Source organism: Pavona decussata, unplaced genomic scaffold (assembly GCF_977016875.1).
Source record: "Pavona decussata unplaced genomic scaffold, jaPavDecu1.1 SCAFFOLD_233, whole genome shotgun sequence".
In the NCBI taxonomy this organism is placed as follows: Eukaryota; Metazoa; Cnidaria; class Anthozoa; order Scleractinia; family Agariciidae; genus Pavona; species Pavona decussata.
In genome coordinates this window covers 1,325,001-1,351,023 of record NW_028145638.1, presented here as the reverse complement: position 1 = coordinate 1,351,023, position 26,023 = coordinate 1,325,001, and the positions used below count along the sequence as shown (strand labels likewise).

Sequence of the window (26,023 nt, the reverse complement as noted above, 5' to 3'; positions counted from 1 at the left end):
TGTGACGACCTTGCCATCGGGCCATTTTCTTTAACCAATCAGATTAAAGAAATTGACCAGATGAGAGGGGCATGGGATTCTGGTTTCGTGAGGTTCATTTTGTTCCGAGGTCTGACATTTTCGTATTGTAACTTGGAATAATCGTACCTTGCAATCGTGGAAGAAGACGCACGGTTTTATATAAGACAAGGTCAGTTCAGCAGTATCGACTTTTCTTCTGATTTTAAGCGGAGATGCTTTATTTGCTCTCAATGCTTTTGCATTGGTCTGTTAGGCCCGGTTCAGACGCCGAACTTTTCATGAGCCGAACCTAATACCTCGAATAAGTACATGAAAAGTTCGGCGACTGAATCAGTTGAGAACGGCTGTTTCAATTTGGAACGGCTTAGCCGTTCTTCCCGCCTGGCTCAGCCGGGAATTTCGGCTTTGGAACGGCTTTGATTCAGACGTCGAACTTTTCATGAGCCGAAACTAAATAATGCATAAATTATTATTAATAACGTATTTCAAATAAATAAATAAATAAATAAATAAATAATAATAATAATAATAATAATAATAATAATAATAATAATAATAATAATAATAATAATAATATTAATAATAATAATGTATGATTGGAAACACTGACTGGGCATTTATTTAGAATATTCTTATTATGAGGGTATATATATTTTTATTACATCAGTGGAAATTGTTCTTTTATCTTCTTAATTACATCCATTTTGAAATCACTGGTGATCCTTAGAATCTGATTGGTCCAAAATGGTGCAATTTATTCCCAAATTGCAGCATTTTTTGCTCTAAATCGCATCCTTTCTTCAGCCCATCAAAATGGAAATGAAGTAACACAAATAGAATATTAATATTGACAATGGCATACTCTGTGTTTTCAAAATGGATGTAATTAAGTGGTAATTGAACTTCGTGTTGTGCAATTTTGGTCTGAAATCATACTTGTGCATACTTGTGTCATACTGCGCGCTCGTTTGATTTTGAAATCACGCATATGATTTCAGACCAAATTGCACTCCACTCAGTTCAATTACCAATATGAACCAAACCCATATGAATTAGGGACCGTTCATTTTTTATGAGCATGGGGGGGCTGGTGGGATTTAGGGGGGGGCCACGAGAAAAAAAATGGCACTAAAGGGGGGGGCTACCAAAAAAAAATGAGTGAAAGAGGGGGGGGTCACCAGAAATAATTGGCTAGTAGGGGAAATTGAAAGTGGCTCAACACAGAAACAGATGAAGAAATTGAATATTATTTCAATTTTATTTAATGCGCTTTTCCTAACCACTTTTAATTTGTTTTACATACTGAGGTCGAAATCTGCATTTTATATTAACAACAACTGAGGAAATGAAGCATATCTGTTGGAAAAGCAATAATGAATATAAACTGAGGTAGACACCTATGTTTGTACAAGTTCAAATTAATATAAAAACGTATCAGTCTCACTATTGAATCATCCTTGGGGGAGTAGTTTTCTACAAAGTGGTTGTACTCTGAACTATATCAATAGATTTTTTAATGTTCTTTTTAATAGTACTCACTTTTATAAAGACTGTCGATTAGTAAATTATTTGAACCCAGGAGTATCAGTAGACTCAGTAGTATGCCTAGTGTGAACATCCAGATTAGTTTTAATAATAGAACTGTTGTTGGTGACTTCAGTTGACGGTAAATCTGAGCCGTAAGCCATCTTCAGAAAAGCTTGTAACTGTCATTTTTAATAGCAGTACTTTAATATCCAGGCGCGTAGGAGGGGGGGTTCGAGGGGTTCGAACGAACCCCCTTTACAGATCAGTAATGGCGGAAGAAAAAGCACTTAATGAGGAGGTTGAACAATTACATGACGTGTACCATGCGAGAGAGTAGAATGTCTGCCCTGGTTCTAATGCATATCAAATATGATATGCCTGTCAATTTTGACGAGATAGTCAATTTGTTCGAAGGCCTACACCCGAGAATGATGCAGTTTACCAGCTTGGTGTATGACTATCAGTAGATCGAATAGCTATCAGAACTCAACAGGGCGCGGAATGTACATTGAACTTTCTTGTTTAAGTTGAAACAATTATGACGTAGGAATGATGTATATAGCTCAAAAAGCTGCTGTAAAACAAATTTGTGATTTGCCTAAAATGGGTCTCAAAATGCAGGAAATGAGGTTTCTGGGAACCTAGATTTTCAAAAATTTACGGGGGAGCATGCCCCCGGACCCCCCTAGTAAGCAAGATTTGGGGCTCAACGAACACCCCTATCTAACCCTTACCTACGCGACTGATATCTGTGCGTCCGCTGTTTTTTTCTGTTTAATATGACTCGTAATCGTTGATTGGTATGCTTCGATCCGTATTTTGTTAGTCAGATCTGTACGTGTATTAATTGTTTCTACTCGAAGGGGAGTAATTTCACGTTAACCATTGGCTTGATTAATTTTTATAGTTTCTTTAAGAATCTAAATGGAAATTTAGGGTTTGTCGTTGCCGTAAACGTGTTGCTATCTATAAAACGTTTTTTTAAACAAGAGAAATCTTTACCTAAGTAGAGAACGGTTACTTGTTAATAGTACTGTAAAGAAATCACAGTAACAATTACGTTTATCTTTGATATAAAAAGTACATAAGCATTTTGTTAAAGTTAGGAGTATGATTTGTTTCTGGTTGGGCGGGAGGGGGGGGGGGGTCATCAGAAAAAAATAGTTCTGCTGGGGGGGGGCCATGTGGAAAAAAATTGCATGCTAGGGGGGGGTCATACAGTTTCGTAGTGGCAATTAACCAAATCCCACCAGCCCCCCCCTGCTCATAAAAAATGAACGGTCCCTTAGCTTTTATATATGAGATGTTGATATTTTACAATTTTATGACAGCAAACTGTAAAATCACTCAGGTTTAATAGAATTCAAACTGTATCTAGTAGATTTTATTCTTGTAAATAATAAAGTTATTTCATAAATAATAACATTTCAATTCGTTTTGCTTCAAGTAAATTAAGTTCGGCTAGTTAAGTTCGGCGTCTCAATCAAAAGGTGGGATTTTCATGATTTGGGCCAACCTTAATCTGAATTAAGTTCGGCCCATAAAAAGTTCGGCATCTGAACTGGGCCTTAGCCGTAGTAAAGTCACTTCCGCTTTTGTTGATCTGAGCTTTGCTGCTATTATCGGGATCAATTGTTTGTTCCCATCATCTGTATAGTAATCCTTTTTTATTCCAGATAATTTTTATGCATATAAACACACTGTGTGACAGAGATAGCTCAGGATTATCTGAGTTTATCAAACGACGATATGATTCCGCCATCGCTGCATGTTTCAAAGGCTGTTGACTGAGAAGTTTCTTTGCACAATTGAGGCATACATCAGTGCTTTACAAACGTTCTTTTTAAGGGGCCAATACATCTGAAAGCTGTTCTCTTACTTTTCAGCTTGCCCTAAGGCCATTGTTTTCTTCATTTATGCTTGTCTATGCTGTTTGTGAAAATGCATAAAAATAAAGCAGTTGATGTGTCGTTCTTATTGGTTGAAAGCATGATCACACCATTCTGAACAGTCCACAAGTCTCAAAGATCATTTCCGCTTCGTGAGTTTGCAGAGGTTTGGCTTTCTTTCACCTGTCTGATCTCTTTGTAAGGCTTTTGCACATTACGCTTTTGATTCCCCAATAAAATGCTCCGACTTAAAGTCATTGTACGCCTGCTTATTTTATTTATCAATTTCTACTTGCAGTGCTTGATGATGAGGATCATTATGTTGATGTCTCGTCTTTAATCCTTAAAAACGCTATTGGTAATAAAATTTTATATTCGTTTTTCTTCTTGTTCGTGTTTCCCCCTCTTATTAATATATATGCATTTATATGTGTATGTATAATTATGTATATTCTACTTAATTTTATCTAGTTGCCTAAAAGAACGAATGCGTGTACTTATCTACTTATTTACATTTATATTTACTAATTTATTCTAATTTTATTGATGTTTCTAATAACTATTAAGTTACACAGCCCTCCTCCATTTACTCTGCTATATACAGGCTGTGTATTCCTGTAAAAAATATAAGTAAATTAAATAAAGTCGTTGTTGTTGTTGATTACGCAAGCGGCCCATGCATCGCCCCTTACATTTTAGGGCAGGGCGCACGTAAAATTTACAAAGGAGTAGAAATCCATATTTTTCTCATGTACAGTGCATTGATGAAAGGTAAAAAAGTGGCAAATTATTACAGTAACATCTACTAGAAATGTGATTATTTTTATTTGCTTGTTTATTGTTTTTCTCCTTCAGTACACAGTAGTCATGTTTGTACCAGAGCAGTTAGGCTGTGATTACAGAAGTGTTGTCTAAGAATTAAGAGGGTAAATTCAGTTGGACTGTCAGAAATGTAAAAGTACTAACAAGAACAATAAACAATTAAAACAAGGTTGTTTTCATAATCCAGTTAGGTCTCCATTACAGTATCTTGTTGTAAAGTAATGCAGTTGCTCTGCACAAAGTACAATTTGACTTTCGCAGAAAATGCCTTGATTCTGCTACTACCCCCTCCTCCCCCACCAACCCCTACTGTAGGCCAAAGAGGAAGTAGGCTGGGGTGTCTAGGCTGGCAATGTGGATAAGGTAGTGCAGTTAAAGGAGGTGGAGATGAAATATTCAAATTGTGATAATAGATCTGGGTTGTTTGTTTCAATATTACTTCTTCTCGTTCTCAAATTTGGGAGCCTTACTTTATTTATTTATTTATTTTTTGCATGAATATATTAAGTTATATATGCACTAAATTTTGAATTTCTAATGTGGTAAAACCGTTTGTTATTGGAATGAGAAGTTTCTGACACATAATTCACTTGTTTTGAAATAGACTGTGACATTTGATCGGTTATCACATCACTTTCTACAACTTCATTTATTAGCTGTTTTTCATGCCCGATAATGTAGAGTAAGCTCTTTCCAACATTACTCTGAAGTAAAACAACATAATTAAATCATTTTCCTTTGATCATACCCTAAACCAGGCTTGTAAATGGCAACCTCAGCACCATCACCCCTGGCTAGTTCTGTAGAAAAAGCAAATGGAGCCAAGTTGAGCAGGCTTCTGATCGATGGTGGGACGACAATTCTGAGGAAGATTTTTGAACATTATCACTCCCGTAAAAACTTGGCGGCTGATCTCAATGCCAATTTATCGATTCTCAGCAGCCTCAAGCGTCGAAGAATTCTAAATGGACACCAATGGGACAAACTGTTCCCACCTAGTGGAGCAGCCCCAGACTCCAACACCTTTGATATCACTCTTCTGTTCCTCTTACTCACCAGCATTTGTGGACTATCCCCTCCCTTCTCAGGATGGCACATGATGCCCCCATCAAGTGACACTACTTTGGAGGCAAACCTAGCTCGTATCAAGGCTTACCGCAATGAGTTGTATGGTCATGTGGCGAGAACTGGCATTCAAACAGCGATGTTTAACAGTAAATGGAAGGAAATAAGTTCAGTTCTTGTTTCCCTTGGGTTAAGTCAGTCAGAAGTGGATAGACTTAAAGGAGAGCCTTGTGTAGAGGATTACATCAGCGCTGTAATGGAATGGGCAAAGAATGATGGAGAGATCAAGTCACAGCTGAAGGAATTGCATGAGCAGCAAGAAAAAATCCTTCAGGTCCAACAAGAACAGCATTCAACTCAACAAACTACACAACAAGCTGTTGAAGAAATACTTCGTACCCAACAACAAGCAGTCGAAGCACACCAGGACAGCAGTTCAAAACTGAAACTCATCAAAGAGGAGATTGAGAACTTAAAGAAACAAAAAGAGATGGACCGGGCAGATGACCTCTTGAAAAACCTTGTGAAATCCGAATTCAGAGGAGATGTTGAATTCCATGCCAAAAAATTTCAACAAGGAATCCGCGAGTGGATCTTTAAAAGCGTCCAAGACTGGCTAGATGATCGGAGTTCCCCAAGCCGAGTGATGGTGATCAGCGGAAATGCAGGGATGGGAAAGACTGTCATTTCTGCTGTTGTTTCTCAAAGAATGCAGGAAATTGGAAGATTTTCAGGCGGCCACTTCTGTCAACACAACAATGCACGTTATCGGAATCCTCAGCTGATGCTGCAGTCCTTGGCCAGTCACCTGTCCCATTCCATGGCAGAGTACAAACATGCTCTTGCGGAACAGCTGTCAAGAAATCTGGGGAGAAACGACTTGAACAACATGGGGGTAGAAGAGCTTTTTGCTCTGCTTTTCAAGGAACCTCTCAGCACATTAGCTGACCCAGGAAGAAACACCTTAATAGTGATAGATGGCTTGGATGAAAGTGAGTCTCAGGGGCGCAATGAGCTGCTTGATGTGATTGGAAGCCAATTCTGCAAGCTTCCAGATTGGATTCGACTTTTGGTAACAACCCGTCCAGAGAGGAACATTGTGGAGGCGTTACGGCATTTGAAACCCATAGAGCTTCAACAAAATCAGGAAGAGAACTTAAGAGACATTCAGATATTGTTTGAAGAGCAGCTAAGTTGCAACATCGCAGATCAGAATAAAACTGTTCTCTTGAAGGAGCTAGTAAAAAAGTCGGAAGGTCTTTTTCTGTTTGCCCATTTCTTGATAGAATTCATCCGAACGAAATTTCAACAACTCACCCTTGAGCAGCTGAAAAGCGCATTACCGCGGGGAATTTCATCTGTTTATCTATCTTATTTTGAACGATTAGAAAAAGAACTTTGCAATGAACTGAAGGTGGATGAAGAACAAGTTTTACGTTTCTTGTGTGCTGTAACCGCTTCTAGAGAGCCGTTACCAGTTGAGATTATTTCCAAAATTTTGAGCCCCAGTGGAAGGACTTTGACTACTCAACGAAGAGTAAACAAAGCAATTGCTTGTATCTCTGCTCTTCTACCAATTCGCAATGGCCATCTTCACTTCTTTCACAAGTCGGTAAAGGACTGGTTATCAAACACGACATGTTATGGACAACATGATTTCACTGTGGACGACAAAAAAGGTCATGAAATTCTTTTCAACCTTTGCAGCAATGAGCTTGACAACATAAAGCGAAAGGGAGTTGAAGAGACACAGTTTAATAACGCGGAAAGGTACGCATTGCAACACTGTGTTCAGCACATGCTTGAAGCGACTGAATGGGATGATGAATTGAGAACCATCAGCATTAAAGAAGAGCTGGTGAATGACTACGTGACGGGCGTCGAGCTCATTTATGCCAAGCTTTGTGTGAACAGCACAGTTGCCGCCGAGGATCTCCTCAGTGTTCAAAAGCAAGTTAAGCAAGGGATGCTTAACGATCAAAGTTATTTGGTTTTTGACTCTTGGTTACATTTCCTAAGGAAACACTCTTATATGTTAAGAGACCACCCACATCTTTTTTTCCAGTGTCTGCTTAATGAAGGTCCTGAGCTGTCTGCTAAATCAGCAAAAATCCTTGAATCACACCTCCCTAACGTATCGTACATGGCATACGTAGACAAGGAAGAGCACGAAGGAGCCGATTTAGCCAGATTCTACTGTTCAGATACCATCGCTTGTTTTGATGTGTCACGTGAAATGGACTACATGGTGTGTGAATGTCGAGATGGAACAATTCATCTGTGGTCTCTTCAGACGTGCAACAGAGAGTGGGTTCGACCCTCAATGACACAGAGAGAGTTTTTTGAAGGAGGCGAACATACTGCATATCGTCAAGTAGAGAGCTGCTTGTCATTTTATCGTTCTGTTGTTTTCCACCGGAGTGGTAAATCGGTATTACCAGGGACTCTTCGACAGGTTTACAGCCTAAATGGAGAGTTGAATGATCTTTTTCCAGACAGCGACTGCACTTTCTCAAATTGTGCTTTTACTGGAGACCAAAACATAATTTTAACAGACTGCCCCGATGACAGAAAGAAAGTGTTTTTGTGGGATATGGGAAATGGCAAACAACTTAGTTGTATCCCTTCAAATGAAGAAATTTGCTCTTTCGCCATTTCGCAAGATGGGTCACTGATTGCCATTTCTGACCTGACTGGTAGTGTTGTTCTTTTTGATCTCGAGTCGAGTTGTTCTCGTGCATTTTCTTTCGATGCAGTTTGTGGCTTGGTACACTTCACATCTGACAACGACACCCTTGCTTGTGGTTTTCTGTGCTTAACAACTGAAGAGGTCTCGCCCATTGATTATAGGTTTGTTTTTCGTCGGAAACCGGTAATTATCTTTTTAACACATCTTAAGGACGTGCTTCTGTCTGCTGATTCTTGGGCCCCTCCGTTAAGGTTTCACTTTCTGTTGTGGCCTTCTGTTCCAAGAAAACTGGCTGAAAGTGATTTTATAGAGCAAGATTTCCGCTCTTGCTGGGTCAACAAGGTACATAGAGTAATCCCATCCTTATCTGCAGGATCCTACATCAGTCTCAGTGATGAAACAGCTCTGATTGGCAGTCCAACTCACAACTACCTCACCATGGTAAATACTGGCCTACTAAGTGAAGTAACTGATCCAGTTTCCACTGAAAATACATTCAAAGAAATTATTTTTTCCCGTGAAGGAGATACAATTTATTCTATCACGGAATCTGATAGGGTTTCCCAGGAAGTGACAGTAACCGTTTGGAGAATGTCAAGTCGAGAAATAATTGCGAACGAGACATTGCCTGGCTTGGCGTTCCTCATTCCTACAAAGGAAGGTGTTGTAATAGTAAAGAAATATGAAGTAGCGGAGTTGCAGAATTTCGAACTTTCTAGGATAATCCGAGTTCTTCCTAAACTCAGAGGCTCTGAATTCGCTGGTCTTTTTCCTATATCAGATGACCTGATAGTTTGTTGGAAAGCCCATCAATCACCTTATATGTGGCCATTTGGCAACGTATCACAGAGAAATGTTTCATCAGATGAACCTGACTCAACAGAGTTTGACGACCTATCACAGCAGAATGTCTCATCAGATTTGCATGACTCAGAAGAGTGGGTAGACTCAGTACAGCAGAATGTCGCATCTGATTTGCATGACTCAGCAGAGTGTGTAGACTCAGTACAGCGGAATGTCTCATCAGATTTGCCTGACTCAGCAGAGTGGGTAGACTCAGTACAGCGGAATGTCTCATCAGATTTGCATGACTCAGCAGAGTGTGTAGACTCAGTACAGCGGAATGTCTCATCAGATTTGCCTGACTCAGCAGAGTGTGTAGACTCAGTACAGCGGAATGTCTCATCTGATTTGCCTGACTCAGCAGAGTGTGTAGATTCAGTACAGCGGAATGTCGCATCTGATTTGCATGACTCAGCAGAGTGTGTAGACTCAGTACAGCGGAATGTCGCATCTGATTTGCATGACTCAGCAGAGTGTGTAGACTCAGTACAGCGGAATGTCTCATCAGATTTGCCTGACTCAGCAGAGTGTGTAGACTCAGTACAGCGGAATGTCGCATCTGATTTGCATGACTCAGCAGAGTGTGTAGATTCAGTACAGCGGAATGTCTCATCAGATTTGCCTGACTCAGCAGAGTGGGTAGACTCAGTACAGCGGAATGTCTCATCTGATTTGCCTGACTCAGCAGAGTGTGTAGACTCAGTACAGCGGAATGTCTCATCAGATTTGCCTGACTCAGCAGAGTGTGTAGACTCAGTACAGCGGAATGTCTCATCAGATTTGCCTGACTCAGCAGAGTGTGTAGACTCAGTACAGCGGAATGTCTCATCAGATTTGCCTGACTCAGCAGACTGTGTAGACTCAGTACAGCGGAATGTCTCATCAGATTTGCCTGACTCAGCAGAGTATGAAGACTCAGTACAGCGGAATGTCTCATCAGATTTGCCTGACTCAGCAGACTGTGTAGACTCAGTACAGCGGAATGTCTCATCTGATTTGCCTGACTCAGCAGAGTGTGTAGACTCAGTACAGCGGAATGTCTCATCAGATTTGCCTGACTTAGCAGAGTGTGACGACTCAGTACAGCTGAATGTCTCAATTGATTTGCCTGACTCAGCAGAGTGTGTAGACTCAGTACAGCGGAATGTCTCATCAGATTTACCTGACTCAGCAGAGTGTGAAGATTCAGTACAGCAGAATGTGTCATCAGATTTGCCTGACTCAGCAGAGTGTGAAGATCCAGTGCAGCGGAATGTCTCATCAGATTTACCTGACTCAGCAGAGTGTGAAGATTCAGTACAGCAGAATGTGTCATCAGATTTACCTGACTCAGCAGAGTGTGAAGATTCAGTACAGCAGAATATCTCATCAGATTTGCCTGACTCAGCAGAGTGTGAAGATCCAGTGCAGCGGAATGTCTCATCAGATTTACCTGACTCAGAAGAGTGTGTAGACTCAGTACAACAGAATGTCTCATCAGATTTGCCTGACTCAGCAGAGTGTGAAGACTCAGAACAGCAAAATGTCTCATTAGATTTACCTGACTCAACAGAGTGTGAAGACTCAGTACAGCAGAATGTCTCATCAGATTTGCCTGACTCAGCAGAGTGTGAAGACTCAGTACAACAGAATGTCTCATCAGATTTACCTGACTCAGCAGAGTGTGTAGACTCAGTACAGTGGAATGTCTTATCTGATTTGCATGACTCAGGAGAGCTTAGTGACCCATTAGAAGGCTCATTAGATTTCAGTGATTTTCTAACTGTTGTTCAGATGTTTCCTATTCTGTGTGGTTTTCCCGTTGTTGCTGACATCTTCTGTGTTTCCAGTGGAGTGTTGGAGCGGCTAGTAACGACCTTCGTTGATTTTAGTGAAGACTATGTCCTGTCAGTTTCATGCAATAGCCAGCACCAACTACTTGTTTGTAGCGGTCAAGAAACTAATAAAGAATACTATGCTTTGGAAAAAATAACAGTCAGTTTAAGGAACAATGGCACTGTAACCTCTGTTATATGGAAACGAGACTCGGAATGGTTCATCTATGATCGCCCGGGTTGGTCGGACCCACACATGATCTTCTCCCCTCAAGAAGATTTTGTTGTAACGTGGAAGATTCTTAACTCAGGTTATGGGATTCATGTACTTGATGCAAAAACTGGAGAAACACACCACGTCTTTCTTAAAGAACAGGAAGACATTGTTGACTGTAAGTTTGTTGACGACGAATCCCTTGTTTGCTGCAGAAAGGATAACTTCCTAAGGCTGTTTAACGTCAAAACTGGTCATCTCCTAAGTTTACTTGACATTGGACAGGAACCATTCAGTTTGGGAGCTTGCTTGCACCATCCTCTCGTCGCCATTGGTTTGAAAGGCGCGAAACTCAAGTTCATTCAGGTGCATTTGCCAGCAGACACACGAAAAAAGAAAGGTGAGTCATGGCCATGGCTTTGTCCCGCTTTTAAGTCGAGTGTTTTTTTTTTCACTTTGACCTTCCAGAAATTATTTACCTAATTACCTAATTTCAGGGATGTTTTCAGTTCAAAACCATATTAAAACAATTTTTTTTATATACAAGCTAACAGAGAGTTTTTTCCATCCGCTACTGACATTACATCACACAATTATTCGGTTATGTTTATGGGACTGATCCGTGAAATACCTGTGCGGTATAAATTTTAATTTGTTCTTAACGAAGTTCTGTCATATCAAACTATTTCTGAAAAAAACTCATTTTTTTCTGAAAAATAAAGCCTAAGAAAAAAACCTAATAATCTTTAATTCAAAGATACAGTATGATATGTAAAGGAAGGTGGAGTTTTCTTCGTCCTGTATTTGACTGAATTAATTTCGTTTCCGTCGCGGTTTGTTTACAAAGTTGTTCCCCTTGAAGGACAGCGGCCCGTTTTGTTTGCGATTTCTCCTTTACGAACGCAACATTAGGTTGGCGGACTGGCCGTTTTCACTGTATAACTTTCTTTTGAGACAAACAGGCCGCATCCTGCCTCGTTTTGTTCCCCTCCAATGCACATGCTCATAAACATTGACCTAATAGTCACGTGATTAGTTTACGTATTGGAACCTGAGCACAGCGATGTCTAGGACTTACCACGAAACGTGACCGATGGGCGACGAAGTCGCGAAAAGTCGACTGGATCATGGATTCCACGACAACGGATTTCTAAGAAAGTCTAGATGTCCCCGTACTCTTCCATCAAATCTCTGACTAAGAGCGTGTTCTTATTTAAAAAAGACAGCCCTTTATTAGTCTAGCCTTTTAAAAAAGGAGGTCAGTTTTTTGAAGGATGAACAGCAAAATGCCAAGACAAATTGCCTTTGTGATGCCGTCACAAAATGATCTGGCTTTAAATCGATATCGACTTCCTTTTAAACGATTTGATTTGATAAAGTTAAAAATGTCTTTTCAACAGTCACAGAAGAGTAAAGAGATTGACGGACAGGGATTCATTAACGCGTTTTTGCATGTATAGCGGACCTGGGGTAAGCTGCATAAAATTTAACGTCGGGCGTAACTGCTAACGCCAGACCTTCAGCCCAGTCACATTCAGTATTTTAACGTTACGCCCGCCGTTAAGTTTTATGCAACTCGTACCTGCTGCGCGGGCCGAGAGGACCGAATTTATGTGAATCCATACGAGTCGACTTTCATCTTGACCGTATGACGTTATTTGTGCAGCAGTCCTCCACGTCTTTTACCTACGACCTTTTGTAAGCGTTACGAAGTGTCCCCACCAGTAACATTTAATAGGCCATTTCAAAGTTGCATTAAACCTTATTATGAAAGCGAGGGGTCTTACATAGTTTATTTTCACATTAATAGCTTTGCACTTAGCCTCGCTTTCATAATAAGGCTCAAAGCAACTCGGAAATGGCCTATTAGACGCCTCTGCCCTGACTTGTTTGGACACAAGCATATGACGTCATTTGGTCCGCGGTTACCCAACTTCCTACGGCCAAGGTCGAGACTTCATTTAAGTGTCATCTAGTGACCCTGTTGGTGATGTTCAAATAGATGGCTCCCCACACCTTGGGATGTTATTTGTAACTTATGTGTTGAACACTACAATTCTCAATCTATAGCAACTGTCTGATAACTTTTCTTTTTGTTATTGCCAGGAGTGAATGACACTTTTGGTGCATGTTCTTGTGTCAGCATTAATACACTGTCCACAGTCTAGATTGATATCCATTCCTCTGTTCATTACAGGGTCAAGTACCAAACAGAAGTCACTTGCACAACCTTAATGTAATATCACTGGGTTGACTCCTGCTTTCATTTCAAGGAGGACAATTAAGAAGATTCTAAAAAAACCTTGACTACTGAGCTTTTGACAACTGCAGTGAAAGCTGTTATCTTGAGGGAAGTCAAAGAATACTTTTATGTATTTACACTTTTCCGATTGGGTCCTCAAGCATTGTTACGTCAATCGTGACAGTTTCTAAAAGTGCCAAAGTTGTTTGAAATTGGACCTTTGCAAAGTAATTAATATATGCAAGAACTGAACCACATTAATACGCTCGCTCTTTCTGGTTGAAAACCATTTTTTGTAATTAAGATATTTTTGTAATGATTTAAGTAGGTGCCTTTATAGGTTGTTGCTTGCTGATCAGCTCAGAGAATTCGGGAACTGACTGATATAAAAGAACTTGCAGCTTTTTGAAGTTTTTCAATGGCACATTCTTTATTTCGTTTAATTTCATGTAAAAGAGAGTGTATTTATCAAACGAGAATTGAAATAACGTGTTCCTGTAGTTAAAGAATGACCCAACGTTAGGTTTGTTAGATATGGTAGCGGAATTCTCATGCTCAATTTAATCGCACCTTTTTAGCGCCGTTTTCAACTGAGTGAACCAAAGCAATTACTCTTGCCAGTCACATCAAACGCAACCAACCAAACAGAATTTAAAACGAATACACTGATGCACCGGCGCCAAGCGCGAGAAAACGCGTGCGAGCAAGTCACGATTGCTTCTGTTCTTGTTTCTCATTGGTGCGAGTTTTACTAACCAATCACAGAACGCAGTTAACCAAAGGAAACGCAAATTACTTTCGACACTCATTTGAAAACCGCGTGAGGCTAGTCTAATGATGAATGCATTATTGCCATACCCAAGGGTAATGAATTAAAACCATAATGCGTACTGTTTCCGCCATAATTTTTCATATCAACGTACAGATAAATGTGACCATCTGAATAGCCTGCGAGCAAGCTCTCTTGGGGGTGGGGGCGGGAGGGGTAAAGAGGAGAGAACTTGCAACGATGTCTCAGGAATTAGCCTGCGAGCAAGCTCTCTTGGGGGTGGAAACATCGAGAAAGCTCTGCACTAGATTCCAATTAATCAAGACGTTTCTGGCGTGAACCTCGCTTGGCGCGGTGCTTTATGTAGTGTTTTCAATTGACCTTAACGCCCATTAAGTTTTGTATGACACATGTCACATGTCAAGGCACTTCACGACGCTGGCTTTTTGTGTTGAACGGTTGTGAAAACAATTGTTGATGAACACGGCGTTACATGAATACAAGCCTTAGCGTAGGACTTAAAACTTGAAGAAGCTGGTAATAGGACAATACCGATAACCTTGAATAAAGTTCATTAAAAACATAAGCGAAGTGTTGCTTGCAATGCTAATGATGTGTTTCCACGTAATTTTGATTGATTTTCGGTTCACCTCTCCAATTGATGAGAGATCTTCCCAAGAAAATTTTCCAAGCCTAAATTCATAGAAATCTTCCAAACATTGCCCAAGTTAGCATAGGTATTCTGTGCCAACTGACAGTCTTCCGGATAAAAAGGTTACACAGTACCGTCTCAGCGAATAATCAAATTGTAGCCTACTTCGGTTTAATAAACTAAACTTAAGGCTGACTTCCCTTTACAATGCAAATCTTCAACACAAAGAGAACAAATGAACGCAGTCGCTGGCGCTACCAAAGGCAATGAGGGGCCTGTCTTGATGAAAGCCAATACTGCTCACCTCATCTGCAAAACACAACATAGTGGGGAGGATACATGGTGGTATTTTAAGTTCACTCTAAGAAATATTGAACCAGAAAAGGCGAAGAGGTCCGAATATGATTTTTTTGGGTCAGAAACGCAGGATTTTTAACATTTAAGTTCAAAAAGAATAAACTTCGTCACTTTCAGACTTTTAAGTTTTTCTGCTGTTGCTATTTTTGGAAGGTCATGACGTTCCGGGTTTATTACGTTCAGTTGCTAACAAACGTGTACTGTACTTGGACCGATTCATCCGAATTAGATAGTGACAGACTAGTGACAGATTGGAAAATAAACATCAATTAAAAATGCATTCATTACTTGTTATAATAATAATAATAATAATAATAATGATGATGAGGATGAGGATGATGATTTTCTTAGTTTATTACATGATTTTATTGTAAATTTAGATGCAGGACTAGTGACGGCTTCCCGCTTAGCTCCTTGTGCGTTTTTATTTTATATCTGGCATTCAGATGCTAACGTACTGCCATAATAATAATAATAATAATAATAATAATAATAATAATAATAATAATAATAATAATAATAATAATAATTTTTTTTAAAATAAATAATAATGAGAACTCTTTATTAACATATTTCAAGCAAATTGCTATTCACAAGTTAAAAGTAGAAAAAAGAACTATTAAAAACTATTTACAAGTCATTTCGATGAAAAAAGAGACAACTTTCAAGCCGATTTTTTTTCTCATAAAGTTACTATGCTATTCTTATTAAAAAATTCAATAATATATACAAAGTTAAAAATCCTAAAAAAAGGGAATAAAAACCGACATCAAATGGAAGGCTACCAAGAAAAATAAGAAAAACTAAGAAATAAAATTATGTTCCCAATGTTTTTGACGAATGTTTGCATGTCCTTTCTCAATGTCAAAGTCAATGTCCGTCAATTCTAGATGGATCCTCCTTGTAGCTCGCGAACCTCTTGGGCATAGTATAAAATAATAATAATAATAATAATAATAATAATAATAATAATAATAATAATAATAATAATAATAATAATAACAATGGTGGTGATGACGATGATGATGATGATGATGATGATGATGATTATGATAATGTTTAATGACACACTCGCATATTACATGAATTACAACGCGTTTAAAAAATCGACTTGAGATTTTACAAAAAAAAAAATAACGATGAAAATCTGCAATGTACTGGTGCTGGGGTGATAAAGGTCAACAACCTAAAATTTACAGTATCATCATTATCATTATAATATTTGAGTGACTATTTCACTAGAAATTATAATGTGCATAGCTACAATACTCACAGAAGAACAAATTTACACCTGCCTAACTCAGCCTTGCTAAACGAACTTTTAGATATTCGGGCTCAGCTCTTTTTAACCTCTTACCCCGTGGTATTCAAGGCACTGAGTCACTTTCTTCTTTCAAAGCTTCAATTGATACCTACAATTTTTAAATTTTATAGACAGTAGGTTCTTACGAATTATTGCTTGCTTGTTTATTTTTTACACTTTTTTAAATTATTGCTTGTATCTTTAAATTTGTCTTGTATTTTTAAATTCTATTCTGTATTTTTAAATTATTACGAGGTCGTGTATTTTTAATTATTATATTTTTAATCCAGGGCCCCTCTGGATATCAGCCTCGTTGCTGAATGGGCCATCCTGGCAAAATAAAGTTAAAAAAATCAATGGTAAGCTATTAATTTGGACTATTAAGCTGGACTCTTTCTTATAGTTTTTTTTTTCTATATGGCAAAAAAGACAAATACCTTGAAACACCTGAAGAGTAGCATGCCTCTGACTATTGTTTATGTTCCACATGTTGACTTCACCTCTCCCCTGACTTGCAGCAGCAATGTACTGTCCGTTTGTGCCCACTATATTGACCCTGAAAATTAAGGTGTGCGTTTGTATAATCAAACTTTTTAATTGTACAAACTATTAAGTTACATCACACAGGATCGCGCTCGCGTACAAATCGTATATGGACACAAAGGAATAATAATTTATTGGGACTCACAAAGGTAAGGAGTTTGCTTCCACGTACGGGGTTTTGGGTAAACAAAGTCTTTCTTCACCTGGGCCCGGTTGTTCGAAAGTCGGTTAACGCTAATCTACGATTAAAAGTTAACGAAGATTTTCATCTCACTCGTTAAAAAATGTTTTTAAAAGCTAATTTTAAGCTAACGGTAAAGAAAAGTCTAAGTCAAAACCGAGGGACAAAAATCTTTTTGAAGAATCTTTATTGGTTTGTATTTAAACTAGAATCAAAGTTCCCGTTAATCCAGGATTAGCTTAATCAGGCTTTGAACAACAGGGCCCTGAATTTCTATAGAAAGACGCGGACACAATTCAGAGCTGAGAGGTCTTTAGAGCGGTTTTCATTTGAATGCCTTAAAGCCAGACTCAAAGAAATCACTTTGACCAATACGAACTGACATAAACAATGCAACAAAAATTAATATCACAAGACGACGGTTCATTTAGCATTCTTAATTATAGTGTTTGGACTAGCATTACTCGTAGCGCCGAGGGTAACATACTCAAACTGACCCTTCTGACAGGCGGAACCATTCCAGGCAAACCAGTTAAGATGTTTTAGGATTCAGTGCGTACAAGGAACAAGCATCATCGTTCGTGTTTACGCAATTACGTTTCTGTGAAGGATACAGAAAATAGCGCTTTACAAAAGGGCAACGTTCAACAAGCAAAACTAAACGTACGCGACATTTCATGTATAGATTCGTATGATAAAGGAAAATAGAGATGCTCACCAAGCGCCATCATATATAATTAAAAGAAACGGTACCTGTGCTGAATTACTAGCCATTATTAGGAACAGCAATCCCCGCAAAATAAAATAAAACAATTTTTGTATTTATAATAACTACACCTCTCAGAAAAAAAGAATTTCCTTACCAGTATCCACGCATTTATTAGCTGGAAAAATTTCTCATTTCTTGATAAAAGTTTTGTGGTAATCAAATCATCGCCTGTTTATCAGGTCTTATTAGCCTGATACACAGGTTACAGCTTCCCACCAGAGGGGACGCAGGTTCGATCATAGATTGAATACCTAATATTGTGCGTATCACGTGATCTCTCTTTGGATAAAATAAATGTGTCATTGGATTGTGACAAGACCTCATGCACTTATCATTGGCTTTCCCGGGGTTTGACCCCCGGGACACCCCCGGGAATTTGTTTTAACGATCAAAGAAAAACCCTCTAAACCCCCTGGGCATAGGGCATAAAACTCACGCCAAATCCCCCTCCCCAGGGGCTTAGGAGCCAGAATACCTTCATTTTTCGCTAGCATCCTAGAGACTCACAAGACAGTTGCCTGTCTTAGCTTTAAATATCTGCTGCAGATGCAAGCTAAGCCACAAAATAATGAAGGTACATGTCAGCTCTAAGAACACAATAGCTGTTTTTCGTATAAAAAGCAACTCAGAGAACTAAAAGACAGCGCAACAAGCTATAGCACTATAGCTCTCGAAAGCGAGCTTTGTAGAGACGAGAATCTGTTAGACACTCATATCCGTGATTACAAACTTCCGGCAATCTTCTAGCCTCCCACGCAGACGTCCTTAGGGGTTCGTCACGCGTTTCCTTCCGTTCCTGGGGAAGGAAACGCGTGACGAACCCCTAAGGACGTCTCCGTGGGAGGCTAGCAATCTTCCCGCAGCGAGATACAATAGCATAAGCATAAATTCACGAGTTAAGAAATCCACGGATCCTGTATCTTCACAGATAACATTTATTTAGTGCTTCCTGAAATCTTGCAGTCAATCCAAGCCGATAAGCCTTAACAAATGCCACAGAGCTAGCATACACAATGGCATATCAAAAACTAATCCTTATGGGTCTTATGGCTCAGAATGATCAGTAAGAAACCCTACATTCAGTATATTTGAGAATTCCCCCTCATGATCAAGACAAACACCATGAAGCAGAGCAGTCGCATCACATTTTGATCTAGGGAAGAATATCTTATACAAAAGGAAAATCGCTGAAAGACATACTTGTAAAAGCAAAACTGAAAAGGCTTTTATCAACACAACGGACACACAGTGGGAATCGCGCAGCTCTGTCAACCCCATTTTAACATGCCATGTACCGCTGACCAATGATGACCAAATCCCGGGGGTGCATCCCTGGGGTCTGAAGCGTTCGTTTCCAAAACTAAACAATGTCCCCAACCCGCCGGCCCAAAAATTGTCAAAAATGTACAATTCCCCGCATGTTCCCGGGGGTCAACCCCCGAGAAAGCCAATGATAAGTGCATTAGTCACGAATTCTATACCTCATTATAAATTAGGAGCGAGTATCAAAGAATCCACACAGCTCTTCATCAAGAGTACGAAAAGTAATCCATGGTATACTATTGTGATTTGGCCCATTCAGGTGTTGCGTGCTGCCTTTCGCGCTGATCATCATCATCATCAACATCATCAATCTTTAGTTACCCTCGGATTTTTAGAGTAGCTTAATGCTAATATCTCCGAGCATTTTCCCACCCAACCATGAGAATATACGCACAAAGACCACACCACAACACCGGTAACTACGTCCCCTACTCTTTGCGAACAGTGAGTGGGTTCGTTAACTGGTGGGGGAAGAGTAGCTTTCTTATTTTTAACATTGGGATTTGATTGGGGAGAAACTGGGTCAAAGCTTTTTGGTCAAAGTATATTATCAGGTCTAATCCCATCACTAAAAGGTCGCATCTTCCGATTTCCTTTCCTTTACCCACACCCCTATCAAAAATTTTATTATAGGGCTTTGACTGAAAAACCCGGTGGGGAGGGGGGCGGAGTTCTTGGGTTCAGTTTTGCTGGGTATGTGCCGCTGGCCTCTCATAGCCCCTGCCCCATTATAGTCTATTTTGTGGCCAGTTATAGACCCCATCTTAGTCACTTTTGGGAAAATGTAATTTTCACGATCCCAACTAAGTCACTTTCTATTATTTTATGCATCTACTTTGTTCTGGACCGGTGGTTTTGTGCTATAGTGCAACTAGTTTATTGAAGTTGTGGTTTCAAGAACAGAATGTAATGCGAGGTGATTGTTACATTTTAATAAACAACAACTTTCTGACTTTTTTAGCCGAGACCATTTTGACTCCTTACGTGATAGAATTTTCTTACCCCAAAAATCCGAAAATGACCCCATTCTAGTAACTCCATTGAAAATGCAACCCCATTATAGTCAATCCAGTCGTGAAAATGCGACCCCATCCAGTGGCCCATCCCCATTAGCCTCTTATAAGGAAGTGCCCCCCCCCCCCCCCCCGCGGGCTGACGAGACGTGGTCGTACATGGAAGTTCGACAGTATTTCCATGAGATTCAAGCGGTGAAAACTGAAGAAAATGTGCAAACACAATTGTGATAAATTAGGCAAAAATGTAACCATAATATCACAAATAAAACAGTTTTATTAAATTTAAAGAGAGAAAAAAACCTACACACACGGCTGTCACCCATGTGCACCTTCAAAAACAAAATAAAAACAACAACAACAACAACAACAATAACAAATATTACACCTGTGTCCATGCGGATACGCTCAGAAGATATGACATGTACAAATGGATACTCTGGCCACACTATTCCACAGAACTAGTTCCAAAGCTTATTCCAACATGGAAACTCACGATCATTTAAATTTTAAAGCAATTCAAATAATTAGTCTTTCAGGGATTTAAACCCTTAGGCAGCATGCGACAGAAGCATAAAATTAAATGCAACTGTTGCTCAATATTGTGACAATTGAGAAAGTCACTATCAGCATGTAACATTTTCTGTGACTGTACCTGTACGTATACAGGAGGAATTTGAAGGCAGTGGACACTGTGGCCATTCAAAGCAGCCCTCTCACATTAATATAATGTAGCCACTATTTTTTTTGTGAGATATGAACTGCTTTCAGTTGGCTTGTGCAAGTAATATGTTTTAATTCTAATTATTCAACTTTGTGATCTACAGATAGAAACCGGAAGTGAGATCTTCTCTTTGTTCTCTTTGCTTCTCTTCAATGGCTGGAAAGCTTTGTTTTGGTGTCTGATGCCATTACAGAAGCAACAGGTGTTAGAAGGTGCCAGGAAAAGAAACATTTAACTTCCAGTTGTTGTCCAAGGCCACAAATTAAACACGTACTCTACTGATATGACAGCAGGCTCGTGAACACCAAGAAGTTCTATAACTCCCTTTAATAGGCCCCTTAAATACAGCTGTAACTTATTATAAGATGAACATTGCTGTGTCATCAGTGTCGACCATGCGGCTGGGTGAAGTCCAAATCTGGTCCAATGGCGACAATGCCATATGGATTAATCTTCAGGTGGCTTTGCTGTAACAAAAGTATTTAAACATAGATATGAATGTTGTTTCTATGATCTTTGAAGTTCAAAAATTTTCTTTCTTGACTGACAGTGAGAAAATGTTTCACTGTTCAAAACCCAAACACTGTCTGTGTCATATAGGAAGAACCCAGTTTAATTTTAAGTCCGTTTTCTCACCACAAATGATGTATTGCGCTCATCTAGCCTGCAGAACAGGCATTATTTTTTGCATAATTTTTTCAGGCAAGCACATGTTATGCACACAAATTTTTTGCACCCCTCCCGTCGCATGTCACTCACGTTCTAATGTACTAAATCCAAGGAAAGCTAGCCTTTGAGGGCTTTCTGTACAACCACTTTTCCCCTGAATGAATAGTTAAACCTTCTGGCTAACAAGACCTTGGCTCCCCAGTAAAATTTTAAACACAAAGCCTTTAACTTTTCCAAAAACTATGACTACCACAAAAGCCAATATTATTGAAGTGGTGCACGGAATAAGGCCGTAAGTAAATTTTAATGTACGGTCAAATTCTCTACTTGATTCACAAGCAAATACAATTTGGAAGGAGAATCTAACAATTTAATTATCAGAAATCACTTAGGGCTTTTTTCCAGGCATCCCTTCAATAATTATTATAATTATTATTGTACCTGGAGTATATCATCACACATGAGGGGTGCAAACAAACTAGGCCATTAATTTTCTAAAATTGTTGTCCTCATTCTACTTTTGCTATTCCCCCTTCACCCCATTGCCCCCCGCCACTCATCCCAAATTGGTGAAAATTTAAGGCCATATCACCCAATACTACAACAAGGGTCTATTGAAAACTGTTGCTGCTGTTGGTACAGCTAGAGTTCAGGCTTACCTGATAATGTTTCTGAATATGTTCAGAATCCACTGTTTCTCCAATCCCACTTGTTTGATAAAGATCTCTTAGATAGCCCCAAATGTTGGGATAGTCAATGATACGCTTCTTGTTGCAGTACAAAGTGAAGTCATGGTAGAAATGCAAGATATTAAGAAGAAATTTTACACTATCAAACAAATTTTTAATTTTGAACTTTTTACTACCAAAGAAGTTGCTTTTGTTTTTGATCCAGGGCTCTAAAAATTTAATAACAAATACACAATGTACACCTTTGTGATCATGAGGTTACCCTGGGCAGTTAACAATTTTAATCAAATCAGTTTTTATCAAGTCAACTGGCAATACATATCAGCCCTGAAACTTGTGCAGTAATTACACTTATATGTAAGTGTGGATTGCAAAGTGAAACAATACAAATCCTTTTAGCTCATATAATGGGTCTCTGAATGTGGCAGATATCTAGGCCTCAGCACCGTAAAAAAAAAATTAATGTGCAGATTGATACAGGAACTGATTGGCATGAAACATGTAGTTACCGGTTGCTAATAAATTCAGATTACACCATGCCAGTGGCCTCATCTTTACTTTTGAGACCAACAGATCGAGTTGAACATAAAAGTTCCTCTCGTAAAATCAATCTAATATAAATTATTTTGACTCTATGGTTCATACCCAATCCTTTCAGGTCATGTTCTGGGGCTTCAGGGCATAATAATTATTAGCTTATGCTGAGAAGTTTGACAACTTTGTGGTTTGCTTGTATTTCAAGCTCCTAGCCATCAATTCATGGCTCTGATATATGTAGAGTGATACTCCATTCAAAAACAATAATATTATTATCAAGACAAGAAATTTGAGGCTAGCTAAATGCGTGATTTTATATAAAGTCATAACAAGATGGTACTGATCACAGGAGCATGGTAAGACGAAGAAAGCAGGGAATAATTTCTTAGCACTTGGCAGTGCCTGCAGCAAATGCCCTCAATTAATAGCTTTCAGTACCATGCGGATTCGTGTAAGTAGCATGAGGCATTTAAACCACTTGTTTTTACTTGAGGTGTGGCACTAGAGGGAGGGGGTAGGTAGACACTGCCAGAATTGACTGAATGATGCATCGTAAATGTACAAAGAAATATTAAGAACAAGGTGAAAGTTGTGAAGACACCTGGCCCATATGGCTAGATAGCATGAAAAAAATTAGTACTCTCTGCGGGATAGGATGCGGCAGCCATAATAGGCCATTTTACAGTTGTGTGCTTAGTGACCTGGCCTTGGATTGGAAGCGAGGCTGGGGGTGACTTTGTTTTCATACAAACCTCACTGCTTTTCACATGTAAATCATGCTGTTCTTATGCTAACTAGTTTTCATTTACATATGAAAAGCAATGAGGTTTGTATCAAAACAAGGTCACCCCCAGCCTCGCTTCCAATCCAAGGTCAGGTCACTAAGCACACACTGTAAAATGGGCTATTAATTTTACAAGCCTAGGTTACTCCCAAAAGTTGGTTAACTTTCCAGTATGATATGAGAGAGATAGTGTGGAGTAAATTTTCTTGTCTAAGGAAACATCATATTAATTAATGCAGTCTGACCAACCAACAGAACCACCATAACTCAGTGCCTCCATTTGACTTAACTGCTGTGCATTTTACCGAGGTATTGGAGAAAATATTTTGCGTGTGTAAACACCAACTGATACCATGGTAAATGTTGCCCGAGACAATAGAAAGTTAACCAAGGTAAAACTTCGATTATAACCCTGTGATCAGGCAATTGGTTTAGGTCAGTCACTAAGGTTGAGATTTCAAAAATATCCGCTTGCGGTCGCATGGTATTTCACATCCCGTGGTGTCCAGATTGCATCAGTCTCATTCGATCACGTTTTTGCGACTTTGTTTTCATATTTGTTTTTGATCTACCTATGAGTCATGGCAAAAAAAATTCCCGAAAATTTCCGTGTAAAAGGGTTTCAAACCAGAATTAGTTTCTCGGCCATGACCAAGCACGTCTAGTGCGCCTTGCCTTTCAAAGAGCAATTTGAAGCAAAATCACTCACTTTTGCCTCGACTTCTTTAGGTGCTGCAAAAGTAAGAGTCGCTGAAATCTTGAGACCTGAGTTTGCAGCTCAAGAACAAGAAAAAAAAAACACGAGGACTACAAGAGCCACAGCTTCTCTTATATATAAACACGGGCACTTTATGCATGGATTTTAGAATTTGTTGCCAAGTTGATTTCAATAGTGATTGTGATTGATGACAGGTTTACTTCGGTTATTTCACCAGTATAAACACTGTACAAATGTACCAAGGTTTAGTCAGTAAATGTTTACCTCAGTTGGTAAATGTCCAAGTGTAAACACAGCGTATATGGTGTACAGTGTAAAATTTAATAATTTTGATGTCCTAAAAACTATACTATGCAAGTCGTTTTGTATGATTTGTATTTTTAAAACTCTTCATCACTCGGCCTTCAACATAAATGCCCAAATGATTAACAACTAATGACTGTACCTTGAAATGTCCAACATAAACCATGTCAAATCTGATAAGCGTGGTGAAGAGACGAACATCAGCTTCTGTGATGGTGTCACCAGCTAAGTAACGTGATTTACTTAGGATAGCTTCCACCTGTACAGAAGGACAATAAAATTGTTGACGATATCTAATATGATTGCAAACTGAAATAACTACAGCTTCCAAACGTTTTTTAAATTGTGTGGCAGTGGAGATTAGGAGGGTCCGACTCCCTGCTTTTCAGTACAAGAAGCTGAGCCAGTTCCCTGGAGAGTACTATGAGTATCGAAAATGTCATTTTGCTTCATGTGGGTTGTGTTTGCTGTTGCTTCTCATCTTTGCTCTGAGAGCGGGTACTTCTCCAAGTACTCCAGTTTGGCACAATCAGCAGGAGGCGTTAAAAAAAATGCTCGGGCTGTGAACTGCCGCTGGGCCGTGGGCTTTGAGGTGGGTGGGAGGTCGCGGGACCATGAACTGTAAAGTGGGCCATGGGCCACTGGGCTGTGGGCTTTGGGCTGTGGGCTTTGGGTCACCTTTAAGCAAAACCCCAATTTTGTTTATAACTACAGCCACCACCTCTAACAGTAGATATGATCTTAACCCCCACCCCCTTTCACAGCAGTAAAATTTCATTGGAAATGCATGGAAATTTCTTTGGAGGTAACCTTGCACTTAAGTGCACTTTTAAACTAAATAATTACTACTGCTACTGCTACTACTACTATTTTAAGTGATATCACTTCGACCTCAAAATTGTCTTCATTATATTGTGTTTACACTCAATAACAATATACATACATGTATAAATAGCATGCCTAGCGCTCAAAAGCTAGTATACGAGTGTACAAAAATTAAAATGGCTTAAACTCTGTATAAAAAAAAACCTTTTTTACTTTCAGAAAGAAAACGTGTATGTATTACTGTATTACGTAAATAAGTTGTAAATAAATGGAAACAACTTACGGATAAATCCAGCCATTGAGCTCATCGATTTTCTCCTGCAGTGGCGCTGGATACAGATCAATTTTCTTCTGCTCTTCAGTAACGCAGAACGCGTTAAACTCCTTATTCAACATGCGTAAGATCTCGCTGGATTCGTTGTTCACGACGGTTTTCTTCTGCTTATCCCACAAAACCGGTACCGTGACCTTCCCGGAGTATCCAGGACTTGCGATCCGATACACCTCCCTCAGGGTACGGCAACCATTGAGTGTGTCCAGCGAACATTTCGGCTTGCTGTCGGTAAACGTCCATCCTTCCTGGCCCAGGAACCAATCCACGACAGTGTAAGAGATGACATTTTCCAGGCCTTTTAGTTTGCGTGTTATCAGAGTACGATGTGCCCAGGGGCACGCTAAAGAGACGTACAGGTGGTAACGATTAGCTTCAGCTGGAAATCCGCTTGATCCATCTGCTGT

At 39.4% G+C, this 26,023-nt stretch overlaps 2 protein-coding genes and 1 pseudogene across 6 annotated transcripts in view; 1 reads left to right on the top strand and 2 right to left on the bottom strand.

Annotated features, from left to right (window-relative positions):
• Positions 1-4,482: 4,482 nt before the first annotated feature.
• On the top strand, positions 4,483-13,605 carry LOC146458292 (uncharacterized). The gene is made up of 2 exons (XM_085090871.1): positions 4,483-11,284; positions 13,082-13,605. The coding sequence occupies exons 1-2, from the start codon at positions 5,026-5,028 to the stop codon at positions 13,117-13,119; spliced, it is 6,297 nt and encodes a 2,098-aa protein (XP_084946997.1). The 5' UTR covers positions 4,483-5,025; the 3' UTR covers positions 13,120-13,605.
• A 700-nt stretch (positions 13,606-14,305) lies between these two features.
• The window catches only part of LOC146458287 (uncharacterized), a 60,444-nt gene continuing 48,726 nt past the window's right edge, over positions 14,306-26,023 (bottom strand). For 3 of the 4 annotated variants that reach the window (XR_014858229.1, XR_014858232.1, XR_014858230.1), the window contains one exon: positions 14,306-14,545. The gene's annotated coding sequence lies outside the window, so the exon portion shown is untranslated. Of the gene's footprint in view, positions 14,857-16,644; positions 16,764-17,428; positions 17,533-26,023 lie in introns of all 4 variants that reach the window. The other variant, XR_014858231.1, reaches the window with a different exon arrangement.
• Positions 20,296-26,023, bottom strand: part of LOC146458291 (uncharacterized) — a 5,904-nt pseudogene continuing 176 nt past the window's right edge. Inside the window, exons 1-4 of the transcript XR_014858235.1 lie at positions 25,490-26,023; positions 24,603-24,719; positions 22,089-22,205; positions 20,296-21,227 (exon numbers count right to left, since the gene is read on the bottom strand). The exon at positions 25,490-26,023 is cut by the window's right edge and continues 176 nt beyond it. The product of XR_014858235.1 is annotated as an uncharacterized LOC146458291 (transcript). The remainder of the gene's footprint in view (positions 21,228-22,088; positions 22,206-24,602; positions 24,720-25,489) is intronic.